The sequence below is a fragment of the Staurois parvus genome, unplaced genomic scaffold, assembly GCF_062004578.1.
Source record: "Staurois parvus isolate SC_StPar_1 unplaced genomic scaffold, SC_StPar_1.0 ptg000636l, whole genome shotgun sequence".
NCBI classification, from domain to species: domain Eukaryota; kingdom Metazoa; phylum Chordata; class Amphibia; order Anura; family Ranidae; genus Staurois; species Staurois parvus.
In genome coordinates, this window is record NW_028318432.1 from 5,637,285 (window position 1) to 5,658,141 (window position 20,857).

The following is a 20,857-nucleotide window of genomic DNA, read 5'->3' on the forward strand; positions in this document are numbered from 1 at the left end:
TAAGCTCCCTGCCCCCTGTTTTCTGAATGCTCAGATAAGCTGTATAAATTCTGCACTTTCTGCAGCTGTAGAAAAGAGAGGGCCGCAGATAAACAGGTACAACTTAGGCTAGTCACGTTTTAAGGTATATTGGGGTTTAAAACCACTTTTAATTTCAATTGAAGAAATTTTATTAAGATTAAGAAAAAAATTACTCAGTGTTGAATAAAGAAAAACTGTCACAGCAACACTTGACTAGTTTTTTTATTTTTGACAATAGTCTGTCTTGTAAAGAGAAAAACAAGCAACACATTGCTTGAAGATATTATACCCAAAAGCAAACATTTATTATATTGCAGCTTACCAATTCTTAGATGTGCTGGCTGCATTAGTTTTCTTTTTTAGGCTTTCTTTCTTCTATTTTCATGTAATGATTCAGCTAGTAAGCCTGCTGTTTTTCAGAAACCCAAGCTCTCCAGCAGAATGTATCAGTTTACATGGATGAAACCATTCAACACTGACAGGGGTGATTAAAATGGCCACTTTTAATGTTTTTTGTGTTCAACCTTTATCCCAAAAGGAAAACATCTGTTTGCTGTAACCGCTCATAAAGTGTTAGCTGGAGTTTAGCTTCAATTTATTATTGTATTAAAATCTTCTAATACATCTAACACTCCCCCCCACACACAGACTGACAATACTGCTCTCTGCTGTGTCCTGTACTCATTCCTCTAAAGTGGTGTCTCACTAATATCGGAGGTGTATTACTGGTCAGATTACCAGGTAAAAACAGAGGGGGAAAAGCCAGAGAAAAGAAAATTGATGCAGCCGCCACATCTAATGATTGGTAAGCTGCAATATAATATATTTTTGGTTTTGGGTTTAATACCGCTTTAAACAATTGTAGTGTTTTGTTTTTTTTACAGACAGCAAAGAGTCTGTATAAAATGTTTAATATAGCTCTATAAGGTATATATTTCAGTGTCTATAATAAAATAAAATATATAAAAATATACTGGAAAAATTCAGGAAAGAACAGGTTGGTAATGGTCGACTCTCTCCAGAAGTGCCTGAGAATATCCAGGGGAATAGTACCTGGAAAATAAACATTAGAGTGATTGGACAATTAAAACAAGAATTGGAGAAACAAAAACAACTGTAATATTAAGGCTACATTCACACTTGCGAATGTGTCTAACAACCAGTGGCCTCAATAAGCTGCAGGAGTTGGCAGCCTCCCTTTGCTAATCGATGGGACTGCCTCTGCTAACTGCTGGGAACCCCTGCTGGGGATGTAAATGCTGTTGGGCCCATTTGCAGATGTGAATGTAGCCTAAAGAAAAGTTGTGCTTTTATCTCAAATATAAAGTAAGGACAGTTCTGAATAAATGATATCATAAGGTGCCACACCGTTAATTTTTCTTCCCTGCAAACTACTATTAGTGTCAATCCGAACACCCAAACTTTTGATACTGGAAGAATACACAAACCTCTTTCACCCAAGACTTAGTGCAGCCAGTTACCAATCATGGGCTCTGTCATGTGGGGAGTGGGACAGACCATACCTAACCCTAGTCAGAAAGTCAGTATTAACAAAGAATATTCAGAGACTCTGAATGTTCTGACAAAATATGACAAAATGACAAAATAAAGGTATGCTATAGCATCTTATGATACCTTAATATTCAATATGTCTGTAAAAGGTTCTTATTTAGCCAGGTCATGGTATAGTTAGCAGTAGTTGGTCACATTCGACTAGATTTGTTTACTAATGTTGAAGATGTTGAGACTTCAATGAGTGGCAGAACATCTTCAACATTAGAAGTTCAATGGAAAGCTACTACTAGCTTCTGTTCAAAACTTTAAAAACATTTCAGGCTGCCAGTACAAGTTATTGTTATAAACACCAAAATGAATGGACTGTGCTGCAAGATGTCAGTCTTAGGGAGGTGGTTACTGCTGTCCAAAGTTTGTAAAAACCACAGGCAATTGGATATACACTATATTGCCAAAAGTATTGGGACGCCTACCTTTACATGCACATGGACTTTAATGGCCCCCCAGTCTTAGTCCGTACGATTCAATATTGAGTTAGCCCGCCCTTTGCAGCAATAACAGTTTCAACTCTTCTAGGAAGGCTGTCCACAAGACACTCCTAGTCTATGGAAATGTTTGACCATTCTTCCAGAAGCGCATTTGTGAGGTCAGTCACTGATGTCAGACAAGAAGGCCTGGCTCGCAGTCTCTGATCTAATTCATCCCAAAGATATTCTATCAGGTTGAGGTCAGGACTCTGTGCAGGGCAGTCAAGTTCCTCCACCCCAAACTCACTCATCCATGTCTTTATCGACCTTGCTTTGTGCACTGGTGCGCAGTCATATTGGAACAGGAAGGGGCCATCCCCAAACTGTCCCCACAAAGTTGGGAGCATGAAATTGTCCAAAATGTCTTGGTATGCTGACGCCTTAAGAGTTCCCTTCACTGGATCTAGGAGGCCAAGCCCAACTCCTGAAAAACAACCCCACAGCATAATCCTCCCTTCACCAAACTTTACACTTGGCACAATGCAGTCAGGCAAGTACCGTTCTCCGGGAAACCGCCAAACTCAGACATGTCCATCGGATTACCCGACAGAGAAGCGTGATTCGTCACTCCAGAGAACACGTCTCCACTGCTCTAGAGTCCAGTGATGGCATGCTTTACACCACTGAATTCAGCTCTTTGCATTGCACTTGGTGATGTAAGGCTTGGATTCAGCTGCTCGGCCCTTCCTTTATTATGGGTTTAAACAAGGTTTCTGTTTGCTATGGGCTACAAGAAATTTTCTTGTTACCAGGCTTTTCATACGAAAGTCGCTAAGTGGTTTGCTCAAAAAAAGGTGGTTGGTTTTTTCTGAAATTGCTATCTTAAGCATTCATTTTAAATCCAAATAGCTGGCAGTGAAGTTTTTCTTTGATTAAGTAAAAAATTGCTACTTAGATGCATTATACGTATGTTCTGACAGTAGAATCATTCAAGGTTTGTGTTACTATTGAGTGTGTTGTTCAATTCCTAGGAAAAGGAAGTGAGGAAAAGCATTTCAGTAGTCTGAACATTATCTGTACCTGACAATCTCCTCAGGGTAACAATTATTGATAGTGTTGATGTACTCTTGGAGAGGTGAGCCAGGGTCTGCTGAGATCTCTTGAATCTTTTTAAGTCCACCACTTGTTACAAAGAGCCGCCGTGCTTTGCTGTCATGTGGAAGAACCTGGAAATGAATAGCAAAAAACCGTAAGATTGCTTGGAACAATACATACAGGCGTGAGGCCATCTCTGATTTCAAAGCATGACTGCATACCACAGTGGATTACAGCTTAAAAATGTCAACACATTTACAAATATCTTGAAACATTTTTTCTTAAATGATATCCTGACAATGGAAAGAAAAGGAGACCCTGAGGCTTGCACATTTTCTAGTTCAGAGACATGAAAATGCAAGAAAATAATGAGCTAAGCCAGCATTGGGGGAAAACAGCACTCATAAGGAACAGGCGGTGTTATCAGATCAAAATGGTTGTGAAGACCTCACCTAAGTAGCCTGTCTTGTTGTAGAGGCCACATTGTTAGGAGGGGGACAGAGCGAAGACCAAGCAGATGAAAGAAGGAAGGAGTAGAGCAAAGACATAAAGAGTCTGTTCAACAAAAGCTGAAATAAAATGAAAGAGGAAACAGGATGAGGACATAAAACAGAAAGCGGAGAAGAAAACACGATTCAATCGAATACAAAATAGGAAGGCAACATGTTACCTGGATACAAATTGAAAATATGAGAAAGTGTAGGCTAAAACAGAAGATACAGGTAACAGCAATTGCAAAACAAAGGTGTTAAAATAAAGCAAGGATCCTGTGAGCCCTTTAGGAGCTAAGGTACTATTATGCCCAACACACCTTTTTGTATACCTGTCCATATGCTACCATGGTGAACAAACAGGACAGTAGACATTGCCCTTGTTTTATAGGTTAAAGGCCAATTGTGAATAAAAAGGCTCATTTCCCACCCCTTGAACCTAGCTAATCTGGTGTTAAATAGGTGGGGAATTAAATACCTGTGCAAACAAGAGTTTTATCTTTTTGTTGCAATTCATCTCTGTAGATAAACATTGAGTTCAGTGTGTTGAGAATGAGTTAAATGCCAACATCTATTTGAATCCTTTTAATTGAAGGACTATTGGACCACTACAGCAAAAAATATTATATTCTAACTGTACGGGGTTGATAGCTGTAATAATATTACTCTGCATATGAATTCTGTTTTTTTTTTATTGAAAGGCTAAGTTCACCTTTGAGAACATGTTACATATTCCACCCATTTTTAGGGTGGAACATGTAACATGTTCCCACTCCTGTAGCATCTCCTCAATCCTCTACACTTAGTGACAGCTAGTGAGGGATCTAGCCGCATCATTCATTCACAGAGTTTTGTGAATGGGAAACTACAAGTCCTGACAGCCTATGCGGCTGTTGGCTTGTAGTTCTCAATGAACTACCATGGCACTGTGCTGGTTTATTGTCTCTTCCTGTCAGTGTGCATCTGCCTGCCTGCCTGCCTGCACAAGGTACAAGCAGAGTGATACACTGACAAGTCTGCAGGAGTCCTGCATGGTACCGGCGATCTGCTGACTGCGGGTGCAATGATTTCTAGGCTCCAAGTAAAAAAAAAAAAAAAGCACACTTTTTTACCTGCAAAAGATTTGCGTTTATTATTTTTTTAAAAAGGTGAACCTATCCTTTATAGTGACTGTCAATACTCAATTTTTTAAAATTAAAATAACTATCATGGTAACATGGCATACTTACTTGCTCAGAGCAGCCCACAACCTACTTTTCGCAGGTCCCCCACCAGCACTTCTGGCTCCTCCCCCCTGATGAATGCCCCCATAGCAAGCTGCTTGCTATGGGAGCACTTGTGCATGCTTGGTCACTCGGAAAAGGCTGTTTGTGTCCACTGGCACACAAACAGTGCGGCTTAGCCCCGCCCTCCCTCGCTGGCTGTGACTGACAGCAGCAGGGGCAATGGTTCCCACTGATGTCTCTGAACAAGTGAGGATGGGGAGAACCGAGAAAGTCGCTACTCTCATGCACATCGCTGGACCGAGATGGGGCTCAGGTAAGTATAAGAGGGGCTGGAGGGGAAGCTGCATGCAGAAGGTATTTTATTTAATTCAGCAAGTGCATTTGGTAAAAAACCTTCTGCTATTAGAACCACTTTAATGCCTTCTTTCTTAAAGTACCAATTACAGGGGTTGGGACAAGATTTATATATATATATATATATATATATATATATATATATATATATATACACAAACACGGTATAGAAAAAAATTAAATGTTACAGGGGACTAATGCTAGTGACAGACTGCAGAATATACAGTATATTGCAGTTCCGCTTTAATCCCTTTTAGAGCCCTATATTTAATGTCTTTTGTTTTTAATCTATAATTCAAATGATATGTGTGTACATATAAATATACATACAGTTGTGGCCAAAATTATTCAACCCCCAATGCTGTAAAGGGGTTTAGGGACTATAGTGTACATTTGGAATTGTATTCAGAATCAAATCCTACAAGGACGTTGTAACTACCCAAATGCAACTAAAATGACATCAATTGTTTATGTAATACAGTAGTAAATGGTTCTTATGTGGTTTCTTCATTGCCACAATTATTCAACCCCTTAAAGACTACCACTCTGAAGAACAGAGGTTCATACAGGTGCTTTCCATCAGGTATTGAAAACACCTGTGGATGTCACCGAGCAGCAATCAAGCATAATAAGCACCAATTAGGCAGCTTTAAAATGACTGTGATACTCAGCTCCTTCTAGACATTTACTGGTGTGGTTACAAACATGGTGAAGGCAAGAGAATGGTCCAGGAAGACAAGAGAAGAGGTGATTTCTCTTCACAGGAAGGGCAATGGCTATAAGAAGATTGCAAAGATGTTAAACATACCAAGAGACACCTTAGGAAGCATCATTCGCAAATTCAAGGCAAAGGGCACTGTTGAAACGCTACCTGGTCGTGGCAGAAAGAAGATGCTGACTTCGACTGCTGTGCGCTACCTGAAGCGTAGAGTGGAGAGAAGTCCCCGTGTGACTGCTGAGGAACTGAGAAAAGATTTGTCAGATGTGGGTACAGAAGTTTCAGCCCAGACAATAAGACGCACACTGCGTAATGAAGGCCTCCGTGCCAGAACTCCCAGGCGTACCCCCTTGCTGTCTCCAAAGAATAAGAAGAGTCGACTGCAGTATGCCAAAAGCCATGTGGACAAACCACAAAAGTTGTGGGATAGTGTTCTGTGGACTGATGAAACAAAATTAGAACTGTTTGGGCCCATGGATCAACGCTATGTTTGGAGGAGGAAGAACAAGGCCTATGATGAAAAGAACACCTTGCCTACTGTGAAGCATGGTGGAGGGTCAATCATGCTTTGGGGCTGTTTTGCTTCTGCAGGTACAGGGAAGCTTCAGCGTGTGCAAGGTACCATGAATTCTCTTCAGTACCAGGAGATATTGGATGGAAACGTGATGCAGTCCGTCACACACCTGAGGCTTGGGAGACGTTGGACCTTTCAACAGGACAATGATCCCAAGCATACCTCCAAGTCCACTAGAGCATGGTTGCAGAGGAAAGGCTGGAACATTTTGGAGTGGCCATCGCAGTCACCAGACTTAAATCCGATTGAGAACCTCTGGTGGGACTTAAAGAAAGCAGTTGCAGTGCGCAAGCCTAAGAATGTGACTGAACTGGAGGCCTTTGCCCATGAAGAATGGGCGAAGATACCCGTAGATCGCTGCAAGACACTTGTGTCAAGCTATGCTTCACGTTTAAAAGCTGTTATAACTGTAAAAGGATGCTGTACTAAGTACTAAGATTGAATGTCACTTGGGGGTTGAATAAAACTGATAATGCTGTGAGCACAGAAAAGACATTTGTGGTTATTTCATTATAACTGTTATGTTATATTTGTCTGACCTACAAGTGCCTCTTTAATGTAAATGTAAGCAAGATGACTGAATGATCAAAAGCAATGTCAAACTGGCCAAAACACTCAATTTCAGTGGGGGTTGAATAATTTTGGCCACAACTGTATATACAGGTGAAACTCCCTGAATGCATATGATCCTAACCGTGAGTATCACTCAGGATTTGATGCACATACAGGTGAAAATTAGAATATCGTGCAAAAGTTCATTTATTTCAATAATGCAACTTAAAAGGTGAAACTAATATATGAGATAGACTCATTACATGCAAAGCAAGATAGTTCAAGCCGTGATTTGTCATAATTGTGATGATTACGGCTTACAGCTCATGAAAACCCCAAATCCACAATCTCAGAAAATTAGAATATTGTGAAAAGGTGCAATATTCTCGGCTCAAAGTGTCCCACGCTAATCAGCTAATTAAGCCATAACACCTGCAAAAGGTTCCTGAGCCTTTAAATGGTCTCTCAGTCTGGATCAGTAGGAATCAGAATCATGGGAAAGACTGCTGACCTGACAGTTGTGCAGAAAACCATCATTGACACCCTCCATAAGGAGGGAAAGCCTCAAAAGGTAATTGCAAAAGAAGTTGGATGTTCCCAAAGTGCTGTATCAAAGCACATTAATAGAAAGTTATGTGGAAGGGAAAAGTGTGGAAGAAAAAGGTGCACAAGCAGCAGGGTTGACCGCAGCCTGGAGACGATTGTCAGGAAAAGGCCATTCAAAAGTGTTGGGGACTTTCACAAGGAGTGGACTGAGGCTGGAGTCAGTGCATCAAGAGCCACCACACACAGACGGATCCTGGACATGGGCTTCAAATGTTGTATTCCTCTTGTCAAGCTGCTCCTGAACAACAAACGTCAGAAACGTCTTACCTGGGCTAAAGAAAAACAGACCTGGTCTGTTGCTCAGTGGTCCAAAGTCCTCTTTTCTGATGAGAGAAACTTTTGCATCTCATTTGGAAACCAAGGACCCAGAGTATGGAGGAAGAATGGAGAGGCACACACTGCAAGATGCTTGAAGTCCAGTGTGAAGTTTCCACAGTCTGTGTTGATTTGAGGAGCCATGTCATCTGCTGGTGTTGGTCCACTGTGCTTCATTAAGTCCGGGGCCAACACAGCTGTCTACCAGGAGATTTTGGAGCACTTCATGCTTCCTTCCGCAGACTAGCTTTATGGGGATGCTGACTTCATTTTCCAGCAGGACTTGGCACCTGCCCACACTGCCAAAAGCACCAAAACCTGGTTCAATGACCGTGGGATTACTGTGCTTGATTGGCCAGCAAACTCGCCTGACCTGAACCCCATGGAGAATCTATGGGGCATTGCCAAGAGAAAGATGAGAGACATGAGACCGAACAATGCAGAAGAGCTGAAGGCCGCTATTGAAGCATCCTGGTCTTACATAACACCTCAGCAGTGCCACAGGCTGATAGCTTCCATGCCAAGCCGCATTGAGACAGTAATTGCTGCAAAAGGGGCCCAAACCAAGTACTGAGTACATATGCATGCTTATACTTTTCAGAGGTCCGATATTGTTCTATGTACAATCCTTGTTTTATTGATTGCATGTAATATTCTAATTTTCTGAGATTGTGGATTTGGGGTTTTCATGAGCTGTAAGCCATAATCATCACAATGATGACAAATCACGGCTTGAACTATCTTGCTTTGCATGTAATGAGTCTATCTCATATATTAGTTTCAGCTTTTAAGTTGCATTACTGAAATAAATGAACTTTTGCACGATATTCTAATTTTTCGAGTTTCACCTGTAGGTATGCTGCATATGTACATGAAAGGTGCCATAATCGCTTTGCTTCTGGCTTAAGAGTGCTATAGTACTGTGGTTTACTGCTTCTTTCTTTTATCATAAAAATCTGTACCAATCTAGTCAGAGAAACGAAGAACCAAGATGCTGGAGTTGATTTACTTACCTAGCATAATAAATATTTACTATAAAATGTGGACGTTCACTTAGTTTTGTGTAATTAGGTGAAACAGTCTTCACTTTGAATACTAAAATAAAATCAAGCAAGCAATAAGTCAAATGGGAGAATCATTCAAACACTGGGAAGATTGCACTGTGTAGGGGAAGATGCCTGTAGCAACTGTACATCTACCCCCGTGGAATTGTTTTGCAATTTTTCTGCACACCTGAATATGACACATCTTGCTGACCCAGCACTTATTGACACACTTTAAGGTATTTCAAAGAATTTATTAGGCCAAAAATAGCCTAAAAGAAGGATTACTATGTTTACTTATGCAAACAATCAGTAAAGCAATAATGTTATTCTGATATCAGGACCAGCAAAGTTGGGGCCCTTAAAAAAAGCACAACAGTTCCTAGCAGTCAACAGATTAACTTGTGCAATGCTAGTCTCCCACCAGACCCAGGGCACGCTTCCCTGGGTCTCGGGACACGTTATCTGGTTCAGTTCAAGTGCTCAGACAGGGATAAGAATTGCTGTGATGTCTCTCAATCCTGCTGAGACAGTCCCTCATTTCTTTTCTCAAGAGGAGCAGAAGTGCTCTCCAGTACACTCTGATCTCACCAGGTGTCCAAATTACACCTCACCCCCTCCAAGGGAGGAGGTTCTCAATCTATTTGCTTCTCTAAATTCTCATTTGATTATGGTCAGCAATGGCAGGGATCCATTCAGCCAGCAGTTTTTTTCCACACACACCTGCTTGCTTGCAAGACTGTCCTCTCCTTTCCACTTAGAAGCCTGCAGACCTCCTTCTCTTTGCTCTGTTGCATCAGCCAATCACCATCCTCCAGGCTCAAACAGATCTAGCGAAGATGGTTGTCCCCTGCCCTGGAGGCCATCCACAGATGAGCACCGCAAAATGGTCTCCTTAAAGATGGCTGCTGCATTTCTGCACCAATGAATATACAGTTTAACCCTGTCCACACGGCAGAAGGACAATACAACAGCATCAAAGGAAGACGTTCTACAGCAGTTATCAGATACAGTTAGGGTTACACAATTATGGACAATAAATATACAGTAATTCTGGCACATATACAATATCTGGGTTTTGGACCAGAATGGATTGCAATTTTCATCAGAATTTAAGCACGGTGCAATGCTAATAATTCATTTCTCAATATGCTGTGTTGTGGCATGTTGTAAAATGACTTTCACATCCAAATTTAGTAACAATGTAAAGAATGTGACAAGTCAGTATTCCTCTTGAGCACGGCCACCTACAAGCACATTGTGCTGTGGGAATGTCTCATCAGTCACTGTGAAATGGTAAATACCTGCTGGATTTGGAAAGCTAAGCTAAGAAAACAAGACTCTGCCTTAGGCAGCATTTTATTCTGAGGTAAGCAATGCAGCCAACTTCACAAGCTTTTACTTCAGTTCCTTGAAAGCAACTATGCTTAGTTTTATAGCCATTGCATCTGTACAGTCCAGTGTAGACCTAAACTACTGAGGAACTACAAGTTCCAAAGTGGCCAGCCTGGTGGGGATGATCTACTCTCTAAGGACTTGTTTAGTTGAGCATGTGTTTGCTTTTCTTCCCAAATACCAGTCAATATAAATGCAAAAGTATAGCTGGACATATACTGCTGGATTTCTTTCATTTAGCCTTTGGTCTAAACAAAAGAAATCTGACACACTCCTCCATCTGCTAACCAGTGTGAAAGGACAATTCCCCCTGCTGGGCTTTTGTATTCTGACAGCCGCCACCAATGCTTGTTAAAATACCCAAACAGTGGCTGCATCTGACTGAATTTAGCCAATGTTTGCCTGAAAATTTGCCAGCAGGCTACTTTGACAAAAGTTGATCTAATGATGAGTGCGTAAATAGTTCTCTGAGTAGAACAAGCAGCTAATATCTGGTGCTCCCAAATCCCTGTCATCAAAGTGACACTTCCACCACTTCCAAAGTGTACCTTCCAACATAAAGGGACAATATTCACATTTACTACGTCTCCTAAGGCCTTTATACTACCTACCTTTATTGTTAATAAGACCAGGATATCCTAGAGAAGTGGCACATGATTCTCGATTCAACCTCAAAATGTCATTATTTAGATTCTTTGATTATTCAAACAACACATTTTCTCTCAAATTTTCCTACAATCTATTATAGGCTTTGGCCAGAATTTTCCTTTTATATCCCCTCTGTTTTAAGATCCTCTGTAATCCCAAAGCTTTTATTAAGTCTTCAAACTCAGAACAGTTCCTGTAAGTTTGCAAGTACTGGCATATAGATATGCAATATTTCAAGAACTTAGGATGGAAGCTAGTGGCAACCAATATACTATTGAATGCCGTAGGCTTTTTATAATGTATTTTAACCTGCCCCTGTTCCGTAATCTCAACAAATCCAAAAATGGTACTTTCAAATTACAATCGTTAGGAATCTGCACAAAGACTTTAATTCCGTTTCTGTCCCAATTTAGAATTTAGGAAACTATGAATATAACGATGCCAGTACAGCCCTGGCCAGAAGTTTTGAAAAAGACACAAATAATAATTTTCACAAAGTCTGCTGCTTCAGTGTTTTTAGATCTTTTTGTCAGATGTTACTAGGGTATACTGAAGTATAATTACAAGCATTTCATAAGTGTCAAAGGGTTTTATTGACAATTACATTACATTTATGCAAACAGTCAGTATTTGCAGTGTTGACCCTTCTTTTTCAAGACCTCTGCTATTTGTCCTGGCATGCTGTCAATCAACTTCTTGGCCACATCCTGACTGATGGCCGCCCATTCTTGCTTAATCAATGCTTGGAGTGTGTCAGAATTTGTGGGGGTTTTTTTGTTCATACACCTCTTGAGAATTGCAACAAGTTCTAAATGGGATTACGGTCTGGGGAGTTTCCTGGCCATGGACCCAAAATTTTGATGTTTTGTTCCTCAAGCCACTTAATTATTACTTTTGCCTTATGGCAAGGTGCTCCATCATGCTGGAAAAGGCATTGTTCGTCACCAAACTGTTCTTGGATGGCTGGGAGAAGTTGCTCTTGGAGGATGTTTTTGTACCATTCTTTATTCATGGCTGTGTTTTGAGGCAAAAATGTGATTGAGCCCACTCCCTTGGCTGAGAAGCAACCCCACACATGAATTGTCTCAGTATGTTTTACTGTTGGCATGACGCAAGACTGATAGTAGCGCTCACCTTTTCTTCTCTGGATAAGGTTTTTTCGGATGGGGGATTCATCAGAGAAAATTACTTTACTCCAGTTCTCAGCAGTCCAATCTCTGTACCTTTTGCAGAATATCAGTCTGTCCCTGATTTTTTTCCTGGAGAAAGTGGCTTCTTTGCTGCCCTTCTTGACGCCAGGCGATCCTCCAAAAGTCTGTGCCTTACTGTCCGCGCAGATGCACTCACACCTGCCTGCTGCCATTCCTGAACAAGCTCTGCACTGGTGGTGCCCTTATCCCACAGCCGAATCAACATTAGGAGACGGTCCTGGCACTTGCTGGACTTTGTTGGGCACCCTGAAGCCTTCTGCACAACAACTGAAACTCTCTTAGAAGTTCTTGATGATCCGATAAATGACTGATTTAGGTGCAATCTTAGTAACAGCAATACCCTTGCCTGTGAATCCCTTTTTGTGCAAAGCAACGATGACTGAACATGTTTCCTTGCAGGTAAATTAATATTTGTGTCATTCTCAAAACTTTTGCCAGGGCTGTATAACGCTGGGCACAAATATCTGACATATGCAACATCAGAAAATATCCTCTGCTCCTAGTCTCCTATATATTCCCATAAGCTGGAGTACACTTGGGGGGAGATTTACTAAAACTGGTGCAGTTGTGCATAGTAACCAATCACCTTCTAACTTCAGCTTGTTCAATTAAAACAGAGCTCCACTCAAAAGGGGAAGATCCACTTGTCTGCCTCCCCCCCCTCCGCTGCCACATTTGGTACCTTTTGAGGGGTAGGGGAGAGCAGGTTTTGACAGGTACCTGCTCCCACTTTCGGCTCAATTCACTGCATTAAACTGATATGAAGGTTTGGCCCCCCTCATTCCTCTGCAGCCTTCTGGGACACTTCACAGGTCCTAGACGTCTGTGCCCCATTTGCAAAGTGCAACATGCTTTGAGCATATCCAATCAGATAAAACGAGCGCTGGATAAACATATAAAAAGGAGCAGCTAGCATGAAAAGGTAAAAACCTCAAACCCTCTCATCAATAATAAAATAAAACTCATGCAGCGCTAAAAGTAAGGTAAAACATTTAAAATCGTAAATTATAAATTATATGATACCAATATAACGAAATTGAAAAAACATGAAAGTGACCAAGTTCAATGACCTTATCTTTTATAGTATAAAAATAATCCCCCTGCGCTCCACTGGTATGAACAAACAAAACCCCAAATATATGCAAGCTGCTACCACCTATTCCCAATACCACAGGATGTATAACGTAAAAAACCAATGTTGGTGAAGCGCTTCACACAAAGAACTAAATATATAAAATGCAATGATATAAAAATATAAATGCATATAAAGTGACCACGCTGTACTGAAAGATATAAACGACTAGTACTAAGTATTCCCCCCCATAAAAAAAAATATATATAAGTGCCAAGTGCTGAGAGTGCGGGTCATGCGTTTGCTGACCAGATCGTGCCAAAATACAATATATGCAAAGTAAAAGTAATACACAATGACATTGTGCACTCTAACTGAAAGTGATAGGTGCTCAGTATGAATATAAATGTTGGTTAAAGATAAAAATCCACAATAAAGTGCAATAACAAGTGCTTGACATTTCATGTGCAAACAAACACCGCAATGTCAGTGCTTCAATTCTTCACTCCAAACATGATGCGTGTTAGCATGCCACACGTGTATATCGTGATTTAAAAGTGGCTAATGTGCCTGCTCTTCTTAACCATGCGACCCCTAAGGGCCACAATGCTTTAAGTAATAATGCTCCACCAGACTGGGGATCTCTGTTCTAATGCTCCTGTAGTACCACTCAGTCTCCTCTGCCAGGTCACTTATGCCCTCAGATGGTAATACCCCCAGGATTATCACAAGGCCATAGAGAGGGTGTACTGCAAGATGCTGGTTGTCCCAAGATGTCCCAAGGCAGGCTTCCTCATTAACACAGTATGCTTGGTACACTTTCTTATGGACACCAGACTACCAGATTGTTACTATTTGGACATCATTTATCCATTGTGAATTTATTTCGTCTTTTCATTTTAACCTTGAATAAATTAAAAGTTACTACACTATGGGAAGTCTTTTTGTTTTGGCTCACTTCTGGTGAGTCTTTTCCACAAGGATACCCATTGTGACCTGACTGAAGTTACTAGTGTGATTCTCCTGGTGGCTAATCCATCCTCGGTGCCGAATATTACCTGATGGTGTGCTGTCTGCCCCCCTGATGCCCACCAGATGACCTGATGTTTTAAGTAACCTGATGCTGATGACCAGGAGTTGGTCCTTAATACTCAAATGCGCATTCATTTGCGCTCTCTGGTGAGTGCAATCTACGGCCATTTATTTTATCTTTCACCATCACGGATCTACACTAATCAGAGACTAATCACATATGCACCTGGAAACGCCAATTGGGGACGTTCTTATCACATCTATACCTCACCATATGTTTATAGTGCGTACATTTGCACTTCACCATACGCAATAGTGCGTCTATTGATTTCTGGCACCTTAAACTTTTGCGGATATTATATCTTGTCATCTATTTATGTCACTATAATAGATAAGGTAATTGAACTTGGTCACTTTCATGTTTTTCAATTTTGTTATATTGGTATCATATGATTTATAATTTACGATTTTATATGTTTTACCATACTTTTAGCGCTGCATGAGTTTTATTGTATTATGCTTTGAGCATGCACAGTAGGAAACCAGCAGTGAAGCCAAAAGGCTTCACTGCTGGTTTCCCTTAGTCAAGATGGTGGTGCCAGAACCTGATTGAAGAATCGGCTTAGGTGAGTACATCGCTGAATGCCTGGACAGGTAAATGCCCTAATATTAAAATCAGCAGCTACAGTATTTGGGGGGAGGAGGGGGATCCAGAACTCCTCTTTAAGCTTTGACAATAAAACCTAGAAGCTGATTAGTTTATATGCAGAGCTGCACCAGATTTTGCACTATCCAGTTTTAGCAAATCTCTCCCTTGGTGCCCACAACAGAACCCTAAATCTGGAGGAAATGTGAGCAGTCAAAAATAAATTCATTATGAGTTAACAGGAATTCCAAGAAATTTAACACAAATAAATAATGTGTTCTCATATTCATATCTCTGTCATCAAGAAAACGCTGTGCTGCCTCTAAGCCCTTTTGGTGATGGATACTCAAATGGAGTGCTTCGATATCCTTTGCTGATTTTTTTGACCCTGAAGGTACATCCATATCATGTACTAAAGTGGGTAGTATCCCTCACATACAAGAGTAAATTTAACACAAAAGCCTAGAGGATTTTATTTATATAAATCACCAACTTTTTACATTTGTCTAGTGACTCCAGATGTGTCGAGTCACAATTTATATTTGGGACATTTTACAATTGTCAGAACAGGAGAAAGGGGGAGATCTAACAAAAGGGTCAGTGGCAACTGTCTTTACAGTCTAGAGGGGACTTTTCCTCACTTTGTAGGGATTTCCTCTCACTACTTTTTGTGTCTCTAGCACAGAAAGTAAAGTGACATTTCCATAACATGACATAGACAACAAAAAATAAACTCACAAGACAATAAAAGTCTTATCTACGGAAAGTTTTCGGCTTTACTTTAGACTCTACTTTATCCAAGATGGAAAAATTATTTATTGATCTTTATTTTAACATACATCTGATTATGTACGGGGAATATTTCTACAATGTGCCAGAAAGTGTATTGCAATTTACCAAAAAACACACCAATGCATATCGAAAAGTGCTTTTTGAATTTTCAAGCTTTTTTTAAAATGTAAATCTGCTTGTGAATTACATTAACAAACCTTATGCAGAATGGATCAAAAAGGGATCATGAATAAAAAAACAGTGATCTCGGTGTGAATGTATTATCAAATACAGTTTTTAATGTCTTAGATTTCTTGGACAGAGAACAGAAACCAGAGAATTGTTTTCATTGTAATTTATAAAAGGGAGAGAGTACATTTGGGCAGAAACCAAACTTTTAGAGAACACAGCACTAGAACACCATAAGGAGAATAATGCACTGTTTGACTTAATATTGTGTTTCATCCAGAACTTCCAATTATATCGGGCTCATGACAAATCATTGTCAGACTGGGGACAGAGGGAGTTTTATTAAAGCAGTTAAACAAGCATATGAATGTAACAAGGAAACTTAAAGGGACTACATCTTAGAACAAAATACCTGTGTCAGGACACACTGAAGAAAGCAGTTCTTACCTGACCCATATGCCACTTGCAGCTGTTAAGCTCACATTACCTCTCTTTATGTTTGTGCTGGGGAAAGCTGCTGTGGTGGCTAAGTTTCTGGAGCTTTTATGCGTCTTGTACAATGACACCTATTTGTGCATATGCAACTAGAATTGCCACAGCTGGAATGTATGTGTTTCAGAATGCAGACCAGACCATTAGCATTTTGATGATGCCAAATAGCCACAGACAAGGAAACAAGCACTGATATAGTGCTACATAAAAGGTGCCCACTGGGAAATCACCATAGCTGGGTTTAAGTACAGAAATCCCAGCAACAGTAATTCTATTGGTAAGTAGCAGTGGGAACTTGGGTGCTGCAGTGTGTGGTGTCTGGTGCAGTATTTAATGTTGGTAACCTCTGGTAGTGTAACACTGGAAACTAAGTCCAGGATTCCAGTGCCGCAAAAGGACAAAAGTCTTGAAATTTCCCATTAAAGATTTATGTATTCCATTGATGGGAATAAACACTCTTGAAGCAGTTGCATGTGAGCTGGATAAATAGCTGTATTTAGGTGGTATCTGCACTATATACCAGTATCTCTGGATGCAAAGCTGGCCACAGGGGTATATAGGTATGACTGCATATCTCTGCTTACTATAATTAAATGAGCAATAGACTCTGTTTTATTTTTTTAAGTTAGTCTAAAGGTAAAAATAAAACAATAACAAAAACAAACATGTTATACTTACCTGCTCTGGGCAACGGTTTTGCAAAGAGTAGACCCAATCCTCCTCTTCTCGGGTCTCACTCCGGAGCTTTTGGCTTCTCCCCCCTGCCAAGTGCCCTCATAGCAAGGCACTTGCTCTGGGGGCACCCGTGCGAGCTCATTCTGGAGCTGGCTGTGTGGGTCCACTGACACACAGAGTGGGGCTTCTGCTGCTGTCAATCACTGGCTGTGATTGACAGCAGCAGAAGCCAATGGCTCTGGATGCTGCTTCTCTGTCCAGGAGAGAGAGGGAGAGACGAGAGAGCCTCTGCTCTTTTGCACCTCACTGGATTGAGATTGGGCATAAGTAAGCATAAGGGGGGCATAGAATGCATTAAAGCGGAGCTCCACCCAAAAGGGGAAGTTCCGCTTTAAAGACTGCTCCCCGCTCCCCATTAAGAATTGGCACCTTTGGGGGGCGGGTACCCGAATTTGACAGGTACCCGTTCCCACTTCCGGTCTGATCGCCTAAGAGATCGGAAGTGGAAAGTGTCCTCCCTCCCTGTAGTCTTTTGGGACACGTGACAAGTCCCAGAAGACTACAGGATCATTCATGAAGCGCAGCGCTGCTCACGCATGCACAGTGGGTACCTGGCTATGAAGCTGCAAGCTATCACAGCCGGGTGCCCACACTGAAGATGCCGGCCTCCTGGACAGCCGGTGAAATGGGCTGCGGGGGACACACCACGGAACCGAGGGACAGGTAAGTAGCTGTTTTTAAAAGTCAGCAGCAACAGTTTTTGTAGCTGCTGACTTTTATTTTTTGACAGGGTGAGTGGAACTCCGCTTTAAGGTAAAAGACCTTGTAAATTTAGAAGCACTTTAAGCAGAGAATTCACAACCTTTATGCAGCTTCTGTTATGTGATGCAACGTTGTGCTAAACAAATATGGGATTTTTTACACATACTTCAACAAATGTTTACTGATGACTGTTTATACAAGGCATCCAGTGTTATAGGCTTAATACCTTTTCAATGAACATTTTGTTGTAGTGAAACTGTGAAAGTCATCAATTAGGACTGGTGCTTATGCCCTGAACATTACCCTATATAACAGAGCTGCCCTTGTATCTACACATTTCAAAGAAGCCTAGATATGGGCTTATACCTAATGAAGGAAAGAATGCAGCAATGAATGGTTCCAGAGTATTTCTAGCTGGCGGAGAGAACCTCTAAATAACTTGTTTCATTAACCCTTCCCCACAGTTCCAGCTGTGAAGAAGGGAGGGCCCATGCACATTGTGCCATAGACAAGAAAAGGTTGTTAGTTCACACACTGCTGATTATTTGCTTAATACCTCAATTAGAGCTTTATGACCTCAGTACAGCTTATCTACCTATCTAGTGCCTGACTTTTACAATTTCTGCTATCAGTAAATCTGTCTGACTTTTATTACTCTCCTGGAGGGCTCAGAGCAATCTGTTTCCCCACAGCTGTGACCAGGAAGGAAAAAAAGTAGCCAATACCTGCAGTAATATGTAGTGTTCTAAAGAAAAAAGTAATAAAAAAAATTAAAGAACTATGAGCATAAGCAAGAATAATATCTACAAGTACCCACAGTTTTATTACCTGTTCATCATGTTAGCAGAGCAGTTATTTTTCCATCTTTAAAATCACTGCAGCATTATCACCCTGTGAACAGGGTACTTCTAGATGCACATGTAATTGTAAATGAACTTTAATTAAGTGACACACAAAATTACGGCCAAATTAACAATTTTTTAAAAGGAACTGAACGTACCAATTTATGTGCTTCCCAAAACAGAACTCAGGTTAGGCATAATAAATGTTAATAAACCTTTTATCAAACTTATCAATATTATTTTCTGCAGTGTTTTCATTTACATTCCGTCTTTTTTGTGAATGTGAATGTGCATTGTATTGTTTAATTTTGCTTCTTGTTACTAGCAGAGCACTACACAACTGTATGTATACCATGTACACTGTATGCACATCAAAGGCATGCCTCTGGTGATAACTGTCACATTTGCCAGGGTTCTTATGTGAACTCTCAGCTGATCTTCAATGTGTATTTATACTTTTGCAGCTTTGAGAAAACCCCAATATAAAAAATATTTCTAAAAAATATTTCCTGACTTTTAGATGTTTCTAAGGAGAAGATGTCATGGCTGATTCTAAGATCTTCTGTCCAAACGCAGACTCGGGTATCGTACATTTTAGGAAGGCTGTTTCCAAAATATATAACCATTAAAGTAGAATATACTCCCCTAGAATCCAGTGATGCTCCGTTCCCACAAATCACCACTGGCTGCTGACATATTTGGGCAATCAGCTTCCAGATCTAGGTCTCTGGCTGCTCTTGTTGGCCAGGCAGAGGTGATGTCATTCCAACACATGTGCAGGAGTTCCGTCAGATTCAGCATTGCACAGCTTACTGTACAGGGGTGGAGATGCGGATAATTAGCTTTAATACAGAGGAGACAAAGCATGTCTCTTCTGCATTAAAACTCGTGCCTGTCCACCCCATTTTAATGTGCTGCCTAAAGTTCCACTTTTATACAGGCCATAGATGGGCCGAAAAATCGGTCGGTGCCGATGCTGCCACCAATGTCCACGAAAAACGTCTGGTTTTCGTGGATTTTCCAGCATGCCTGATAAAAATAAATGAGAAGATCCGTAAAAAACGGCCGACGGGCTGGCCCCACTAACGGCGTGAATATCGGCCAATTTTTCGTGCGAATGAAAATTCGGCCGATAAATGACCCGTCTATGGCCTGCATAAGGCAGACAGTATTCAAACTGAGTTTACAGCTGATAATGAAGAACTGCAAACATTGCATTTGCTGCCTGCTGTTTTTTTCTTTGCTCCCCATCATTCAATTTTCTTTGTGTATCCTCCTGCTTCACCCCAGCCTTTACAGTTTTAGGCTGGTACTTGCTGTAATCAGGCACTTGAGCACACTGTGAACACTGGCTGTGATCAGCAACCCTCTCTATTCTATTGGAGAAAAAAAGCATATAGATTTTGATGAGGCATCTCTGCAGATTCTACTGTACCTATCCTGAAACACTCTCTGTCCCAGAGTCCTACTAAAGCCAATACTTGACAGAAGGTGAGGGGCAGGAGTGACCTACAGATGGGCTTGTAAAGGCACAGACACTTATACTATCCTCACCCTGGAAGACGCCATGGCTATAAGCACCAGCCTTGACATCACCCCATTTACACTTACAGACTGTCTGGGGATCCTTCCAGATATTAACATTCACTGCTGGGTCAGTAACCAGGCCTGATCAACTCTTGGTCACTTATCTCATATAGCAGTACCCATTCTATTAAGATTAGCATGCCTACCAATACTTGGTTGACCCCAGAACTTATTACATGATGTTAAGTAGCACAAAATGCAGAGCAAAGATAAATCAGAGCAAATGTGTAGTAAAGGGAGATACAGGTGTCTGAAAAGGATGGTGGAGACTGATGCCTCTGCAGGAGTGTGATCAAAGGGACAAAATGAAATCAGTCCAGGCAGCAAGCATAGACATGGTCAGAAGACAGACAAGTTGTTGATCCAGGCAATAGGCAGAGATGTGGTTAACAAACAGTCAAGGGTCAATCTAAGTAGCAGGCAGAATTTGTGGTCAATAATAGGCAGGGGTCAGTCCAGGCAGCAAACAGAGATGTGATCAATAAACAGATATAAGTCAGTACAAAGAGCAAGCAAATCAGAGAGCAAGGGCAGCTAGTGATGCATGTGAAAAAACCT

At 41.0% G+C, this 20,857-nt stretch overlaps 1 protein-coding gene across 3 annotated transcripts in view; it reads right to left on the reverse strand.

Moving 5' to 3' along the window:
• Positions 1–225: 225 nt before the first annotated feature.
• Positions 226–20,857, reverse strand: part of SPAG6 (sperm associated antigen 6) — a 162,361-nt gene continuing 141,729 nt past the window's right edge. For all 3 annotated transcript variants that reach the window (XM_089693750.1, XM_089693751.1, XM_089693752.1), the window contains 2 exons: positions 3,084–3,229; positions 226–1,074 (listed from right to left, as the gene is read on the reverse strand). In XM_089693750.1, the coding sequence (XP_089549876.1) occupies positions 1,005–1,074; positions 3,084–3,229 (216 nt within the window). In that variant the 3' untranslated portion in view covers positions 226–1,004. The remainder of the gene's footprint in view (positions 1,075–3,083; positions 3,230–20,857) is intronic.